The sequence below is a fragment of the Oncorhynchus gorbuscha genome, linkage group LG19 (assembly GCF_021184085.1).
Source record: "Oncorhynchus gorbuscha isolate QuinsamMale2020 ecotype Even-year linkage group LG19, OgorEven_v1.0, whole genome shotgun sequence".
Lineage (NCBI taxonomy): Eukaryota > Metazoa > Chordata > Actinopteri > Salmoniformes > Salmonidae > Oncorhynchus > Oncorhynchus gorbuscha.
In genome coordinates, this window is record NC_060191.1 from 27,033,527 (window position 1) to 27,041,948 (window position 8,422).

The following is an 8,422-nucleotide window of genomic DNA, read 5'->3' on the forward strand; positions in this document are numbered from 1 at the left end:
AGTGCTCTGCATTGGGGGTATTTATTTGACATTGGAACATGTTGTAAAACACACGTATTGCAAATGTAATTTAAATATGAACCAATATGAATATTGTTCATGTTTAGACAATTATTTTCATATATTATGAAGAAATACAGGTTATTGACACTTTTCTACTATTACGTGGGGGACTTTTATTATGAACATTTCTGATCGTCACGTCTTCCCTGTGGGTGGGTGTTGTAGAATTTGGATTTACCTGTAGCCGCAGGTAATAACCTACACGGGAAGACGAAGGAGCAGAACACTGGAATTGACCAAAATGAGTTTAGTCTTCAGTGGTTAGGGTTGGTAGCTAGCTATTTGTCTTGAAATCAGTTGACTTTGCTGTGAAGAAAACACAGTTGGAGAGTTCAGAAACCGATACACACAAACTCGATCCGAAGAAAGAACGTTTTCCGTACGGACTTCCGTAATTTTATCGGCGTCAAGAGTTAACAAAAGTAACCCAAGCGATTTATGCGGTAAGTTGACAAATGAAATGTTCACCATATGAAGAAGTGTATCCTAATTTCGAACAAGCTAAACTCAAGCCTGACATAGTGATCATAGAGATGACATGTTAATTGTGTTTTGAAAAGTAATATTGAAAACTTCCCAATTTCTTTACCCTACAAAGGTAGCCTACCCGATCAAAATAGACCGAATGCACGCACGGAAAATGTATCCATAACAAAGTCGTTGTGACAGTTCCACAGGCCAAATTGATAAGCGATTTAGATTTACTTGAAATATATCAGAATTTGACTTTTTCCTATGGCATTCTCTCCAGTTGCATGATTGTTAAAACATGTATCTTTAGAGTAGCCTACAAGTAGCCTATCTCAAAATGCAGTATTGGTTCAATGTTTGGCGTCAATAGTCTACTTGTTGCAACAGGAAATGATTAATGTGACTGTGACTGGCAAAGAGCTGATTAGTAAGCATAATAATTACTGTGTTTAGATCTGATTATTATAAAGTGCCCATATTCCATTGTTCCTATCACATTGAAAGGTCCCGGAGCTTTGAGCCATGCCTGGCCACAGCATAGGGGCTCCTCAGAAGTCCCGCCACGATAAACAGCACAGGGGACACGGCACCAGGGCTGACGGCTACAAGCAGGGCCACACCATCTCTAGAGACCGCACCGCCAGCCAAGAGTCCTACAAGGACGCCCATGCCGACCACAACACACGGGAACAGTACAATGGTGACCACACCCGTCACTCTGAAGGGCAGCAAGGCCGCAGAGGAGCCCCCTCGACACGACACGTCAACGGGCGGGGGTCAGAGACACTGGGCTTCATCCCTGGCTCAGCAGACTCCCCCCAGAGCACAAATGCATGTGGCTCGTGTGCCTCTATGGGCTGGAGTGGCTGCAAGGCGCTCCTTTGCTGTGTCCTCACCTGTGGCTTCTGTGGCAGCCGGGATCTCTGTCTGCCTGCCAACAACGAGAGCTCCACGGAACACCCCAGCAAGGCCGACCCTGAGCAGCCCCACCCCCCCAACGGCATGTCCGTGTCCAAGCCCACCTGCGGCATCCCTCTGGAGTCCAGCATCAAGCCTTCCAAGCAGCCCTCCAAGCTGCCTCCCAGTGACAGCTTCCGCTACAAGGACGTCCGCATCGGGGGCCAGACGGTGGTCTATCCCACATCATCGTCGGGCCCCAAGCGGACGCGTACAGGCGGCAAGGGCGACAGCCAGCGTCCCGTCAGCAACACCAGCACCATCTACTCCCGGGAGGACCTGGATCTGGATGACCTGAGAGACAGCGGCACGGACATTGACTCGCTCATCACTAAGAAACTTCTAGAGCTCTATGCGCTGCACCAGATCGACCAACTGGCCAAGTGCACGTCTGACTCGTCGTTCTCAAGGAAGACCAATGAGATCAGCGAGCTGATCTGCAGCATTGCTCAGGACTACAACCTGGAGCAGCAGGAGGCAGAGTGCAGGCTGGTGCACGGCGTCATCCGCATCAGCACGCGCAAAGGCAAGAGGAACAAAAACTCCAACTCCCAGGCCCAGGAGCCAGTGCACCAGCAGCCGCGAGCAAACGAGGGGAACGACCGAGGGACCCTCCTTCCTGACAGTGGCAATGAAACCATGACGTACACCTTTAACAGCAGTGAGAGTAAGAGAGGGTTACTACATTTCTGTATCCATTCAAAATAACTAGTGCATTTCAGGTATTGAGGGTCTTGAGAGAATAAGGGTGACAAAGTTTTGTCTTTCAATTTAAGTCAGAAAATCCAACAATGAATTCTATTCCACATTACTTTCCCATTTAACCTCCCAGTTTTCCCCTATTCTTACTTCATGTTTATGTTGCATACCGAAACCATAGATTACTCTGCTGAAATGCTTTTGGTGCGCTAGTGTTTGTTTGTCTCACCTCTTCGGTATCATTGAGTCTCCATTTTCTATTCGTTCATATACATCCATGTTTGAGTAACTCTGTTGTGTTTTTACCACAGTGGAGCCTGAGGTGAAAGTGTCAGAGCTGACACAGTCGGACGAACTAGCCAGGAAGATGAGGTACTACAGTGGAAGAAGTAAGTACTTCTGGACTTGAATTCACTGTCTCACAGTAGGAGTGCTGATATAAGATCAGTTTAGTATTTTATACCATACTGAATGAGATTATATGGACATGGCATACCTGATCCTAGATCAGCACTCGTCTGAGATGCTTTTTGAAAACGTGCCCTAGTCTAGGCCAAACCTGCCCCTACAGTAACATTGTTTGCCACTTATTTTACAGTGTTTAGACTACTACTGTATCAAGACCCTGTAGTTCCCCATGCCATAGATGTTGTACTGTATAAGATGCAGTGCATTTAGAAAGTATTCAGTCCCTTTCCCTTTCTCCACATTTTTTTACCTTACAGCCTTATTCTAAAATGGATTAAATACAATGTTTTTCCTCATCAACCTACACACAATACGACATAATGACGAAGCAAAAACACGTTTTTAGATATTTTTGCAAATGTATTAAAACAAAAAAACAGATACCTTATTTACGCAAGTATTCAGACCGTTTGCCATTTGACTAAAAATTGAGCTTGGGTGCATCCTGTCTCCATTGATCATCCTTGAGATGTTTCTTCAACTTGATTGGAGTCCACCTGTGGACAAGATTTTTAAAGGCTCACACCTCTATATAAGGTCACACAGTTGAAATGTGCATGTCAGAGCGAAAACCAAGCCATGAGGCGGAAGGAGTTGTTCGTAGAGCTCTGAGACCGGTCTGGGGAAGGGTACCAAAAAATGTCTGCAGCATTGAAGGTCCCCAAGAACACAGTGGCCTCCATCATTCCTAAATGGAAGAAGTTTGGAATCACCAAGACTCTTCCTAGATCTTGCCGCTCAGCCAAACTGAGCAATCAAGGGAGAAGGGCCTTGCTCAGGAAGGTGACCAAGAACCCGATGGTCACTGAGAGAGCTCCACAGTTCCTCTGTGGAGATGGGAGAACCTTCCAGAAGGACAACCATCTCTGCAGCACTCCACCTATCAGGCCTTTATGTAAGAGTGGCCAGAAAGAAGCTACTCCTCAGTAAAAGGCACATGACAGCCCGCTTGGTGTTTGCCAAATGGCATCTGAAGACTCACAGACCATGAGAAACGAGATTCTCTGGTCTGATGAATCCAAGATTGAACTCTTTGGCCTGAATGCCAAGAGTCACATCTGGAAGAATCCTGGCACCATCCCTACAGTGAAGCATGGTAGTCCCAGCATCATGCTGTGGGGATGTTTTTCAGCTGTGGGGACTGGGAGACTATTCAGGCTTGAGGGAAAGATGAATGGAGCGAAGTGCAGCGAGATCCTTGATGAAAACCTGCTCCAGAGCGCTTAGGACCTCAGACTTAGGCAACGGTTCACCTTTCCTACAGGACAACAACCCTAAGCACACAGCCAAGCCAACGCAGGAGTGGCTTTGGGACAAGTCTCAATGTCCTTGAGGCCCAGCCAGAGCCCAGACTTCAACTGGAGAGACCTGAAAATAGCTGTGCAGCGACGCTCCCCGTCCAACCTGACAAAGCTTGAGAGAATCTGCGGAGAAGAATGGGATTTATTCTCCAAATACAGGTGTGCCAATCTTTCAGCGTCATACCCTAGAAGACTCGAGGCTGTAATCGCTGCCAAAGGTGCTTCAACACAGTACTGAGTAAAGGGTCTGAATACTTATGTGAATGTGGTTTTAATTTTTAAAGTTAAAAATAAATAAATGAGCAAACATAAAAAAAAAAACAGTTGTCATTTTGGACGTGTGTGTGTGTAGATTGAGGGGGGAGGTCGGATCGATTTTAGAATAAGGCTGCAACGTAACAAATGTGGAAAGTTTAAGGGGTCTGAATATTTTCTGAATGCACTGTATATCTTGAATCTGAGCCAACATCTATTTACAGTTCGGTGGGTTCTGTAGCACCTGTGTAATTTTTCTACACTGGAAATACCTGATACCTGATCCAATACATGTTTTCAGAACAATAACACATTCTTTCCTTTTTGCGGCTCATGGAATGGTTCTTTACATGTCCTGGGCAGTCTTCATTTAGGCACCAAACAGCAGAAAAGTGACTGGAACAGGGAAGAACTAGCTAGACTTGTCCAATTAGAAACGCTCATTTTCCGTCGCAAAACGCTTCTGTCTGCGTGGCCTAATGAACACAATCCTGGGTTCCATGCGGCAACCGAGGTAGTAGGCCTAACCTCTGGCCTAACTGACTGTTCCGGTAAGTCATGGTAGCTGAGGGGCTCTGTTCAACGCAGCTGTAGTGCCCAGTGCAGCTGCAGGAATTTTCTAACCTTCTCTCTGATCACCAGTGGCACACTGCTTTGACGTGACTCCTGGAGAAGGAAAGCCTTCGCATTCCTCCTTTTTCCATGTGCTGTTTTCCCCTGGCTATTATACCACCTCTGCCACCCTATACACCCCTTGCATCCCACCTCAGTTTCCCTATATGCTCTGGGTAGGTGGTAGTGGCGGTGCATATCGCCCCCCTCGGGCAGCGTATCAGGTGACTGTAAATTTTATGGAATTTGGGGAGTAACTCTGATTACATGATTACAGCTTTTTGTTGTTGTACGATGGTGAGGGGGGGGGGGAGTCTTGTTACAGTGCCGTTTGAATAGAGGAACATTGCGGTGTTTTCACACCATATGCATCTGTGGGAGTGTGCCAGGATATCAGCCATCAAAATGTAATTTCTCTTTTATTTGATGAAGGGACAGTTTACCGGACACATTTTAAACCTAGTCCTGTAAATAAAAATACTCAATGGAGAATCTGTAGCTTTTACATCCAGGATGAAGCTTAACCAGTGTTCAGGAAACCTGTTCCATAAGGTATTGTGTGGTCCGGTAACCATTTTAAAGTGGCAACTTCAAATATTTCTATACCTTTTTTTTAATAGTCTCTGTCCATTTTCAAATACTGACTGGTGAATGTCTCTCTCTCTCTCTCCTGGCCCTCCTAGCTGACTCCAGCTCAGCTACAGCCTACTCTCCCTACCAGCATGACACAGAGGCGGACTCGTCAGGAGTTCCACTGCTGCACGTCCTCTGAACGTCACGACAAGGTCAACGCCAACGTCCAGGGCACGACGTTCTCAAGGGCCTCAATCGAACTGGGGCCGGCTGTTGTGTGATAGTGGGACATGTTGCTCCTCCAACGCCATCATTTTGCCTCCCTGGAACTAATAGGACATCCTATAATGACAGAGAGGCTCTTAAGTGTGGGACTATTGAAGTCATCTCTTCTCTGGTGTGGAATCAGCATGTCCTTCCAAATCATGGAACCGTCTGTGAGGGAGGCCTGCTTGGAAGGGTGAGATGGTGGCACCAGTCTACAGGTGCCCAATTGGCACATATCTGAACACTGGGAAAAAACAAGGGGATTTTTTTTGTTTTTACGGGAAAGAAACTATGGACTTTTGTGTATTTGCATGCTATATTTTAAGTTTTTATACCAGTTATGTTGTTGCCTTGCCACTCCTAGCAGACACCAAAATCACTCCATGCTTTTTAAACTCCGTTCTCAGTCAAGTGACTGAACCCTAACTCACAACCGTCCCTGTTTTAGTGTGTGTGTGTGTGTGTGTGTGTGTGTGTGTGTGTGTGTGTGTGTGTGTGTGTGTGTGTGTGTGTGTTTTAGGGCACCCTACCATTTGGACCCAGTAGCAGGTTTAGCTTCATACTTTACTTTCAGTGTCAACTTTGTACAAAACTTTTTTCCAAGTGTACGTTGGTTTTTTGGTTTGTCTAAACATAACTTTTGAAATTGGAATAGGGGCATTTTTTAAACGTATTTTTTTTGTTGGTCAATGTATAGGTACATTTTTATAAAAATAAAAAAAAGCAATGAATACCCTTGCCTTTTTATGCCAACTTGCTACTGTTTTAATTCATCTCTGTTGATCTAAAAAACATGATAATATAGTTAAATCTAATAGAGTATGGGATTCGGTATGCACATTGAATTGCGTCTAACTTGATCTGTGCATGCAATCTCCATTGACACCAACGCTTGAGTGAAACACAGATCTCAAGGATGGATTCAGTCCGTTGGGTCTTCAATTACTTTGTGCTGCTTATGTTCACACAGATGTGTGTTATTGAGGAACACTAAGGGATGGTGTGATGTTGGGTTTGTCTCTAATTTGTCATTTGATCATATGTTAATGGTCAGCTATGCAGCAAGAAGGTTAAAAAGAGCTAATGTAGTCTACTACATTAAAAGAAAAAAAGCCTGTGCTGGTAATTTATTGTCAAGCTTTCAATCTTCCCATGTAATGTGGTAACGGGCATCGCTGTTTATTCCTTCAACACCAACTACTCCTAAACTCAAGTTTTGCCTGCTCTCTCTGTCACAGCAACATGTTTGTGCAATGTTGTTGGGCTACTTTATCCAGCACCTCTCTTTCTCCCCGTCTCTCTCATTACTGTTGTCAGCCCCCACCCCGGGTCAGTGTGTCGTCAGTCTATTTCCGCCCTCAGCGAAAAAAAGGAGGAACTCGTTTGACTGGTCTTGACAAAAGAAAGGATATCAAATCCTGCTGTCTGTCCTGAGTAGTTCATTGCAGAGGGGAGCACTTTGAAAACCTGCTTTTGAGAATTTCTCTGTGTCCCGAAGGCTCTGTTGAGATTAATTCCTGTTTTCCCTGGCTCTGCCCCCCCCTCTCTGCATTCCAGTTCTACCTGTGTGAGGCATCGTGAAATAATGGTTTCACAATTAACACCTCACACCCCGGTTACATGACATTATTATGTACCTTCTCTAAACCGAGTGGCACAGAGAGAATGTCTCTTCTCTTGGATGTTGACATATTTCAATAGACTTATGTGGTAACGTGTTTCACTAAGTGTACACAGAGCCCATGTTTGCAGTGGATAACAGATTTGATGTGTCATGGAGTTTTATCTCGATTCATGTGCGCATGATTGTTTGGAAGAACTGTATGGTGTTTAAAAACATGAACCTAATGCAGGTGACAGTCGAACCCTTCTTGCCCTGGTGTCAGTTTAAATGACCACCACAGGAGGGAGCAGCGTACCACAAATAACTGAATTGTTGCCCTGCTCCAGCTGAAAGAGGAAATGCACCTGCTGATCTGGCCTTGGTTTTTGGCTTTGCTCCTGAAGAGGTGGTGGCGGGCCATGACTCAAGCCAAAACGCGAGTTGGTACGGGTGTTTCTCGGGTCTGTCCTTGCTACACCGAGACACACCTACCCGTCAGAACCTTGCCCGTGGCCGTTTCTCACCACGCAATCGCAAACAAACCTCCTGCAGGTTGAGTTTAATAAATACAGCCATATGTATGGTGAGGTGCCGGAGGAAGCTTTGGATAGGTCAGTAGCTTACAGGGTAATATGAGAAGAATGCAATTGCTGAATTTAGGTGGATATTCTAAACTAAGTGTTTTGATAACTTTCAACTGTATTAAAAGAGGCCCATGTAGAATAACAACGCTTTACCTAATACCGTAGAAGCAGTGTTCTGCTAATATAAGCGTGCATCTTTTGTTGTCATTCCCAGCCAATACAGGTACGGTGCCTACAATTTTGTTAGTTGGTAATGGGGCTACCTTGGCAAGCCTGTCGGAGTGGTCATGCCTTCCTGTGTGGTATTCCGTATACAACAGGAGTTACCTGATCCTGGTGCAGAACACACAGGGTTTCTCCCTCCCCATATTGACTGATACCATTACATTCCATAATATTTTTAAAAAGACAATACAATTCAAAGTTGTGTCTAGTAAAATGTTTATGCCAGGTCTTGCCCGTACAATGCATGTCAGTCAAATCCTCTTGGAAGTCTCCATGTGCTGGCTCCATACATGTTTCTGTGAACACATACACACACAGTCACTTCTATTACCAATGCGTTGTGA

The 8,422-nt window shown here is 45.1% G+C and overlaps 1 protein-coding gene across 2 annotated transcripts; it reads left to right on the top strand.

The window, feature by feature from the left end:
* Positions 1–230: 230 nt before the first annotated feature.
* LOC124006410 (keratinocyte differentiation factor 1-like) lies at positions 231–6,397 on the top strand. Of its 2 annotated transcripts, none has more exons than XM_046316414.1 (4): positions 231–506; positions 1,039–2,158; positions 2,502–2,579; positions 5,500–6,397. In XM_046316414.1, the coding sequence occupies exons 2-4, from the start codon at positions 1,057–1,059 to the stop codon at positions 5,511–5,513; spliced, it is 1,194 nt and encodes a 397-aa protein (XP_046172370.1). In that variant the 5' UTR covers positions 231–506; positions 1,039–1,056; the 3' UTR covers positions 5,514–6,397. The 2 variants fall into 2 exon arrangements, with proteins under 2 accessions (XP_046172370.1, XP_046172369.1); XM_046316413.1 differs by having other exon boundaries at positions 5,510–6,397.
* Positions 6,398–8,422: the final 2,025 nt, after the last annotated feature.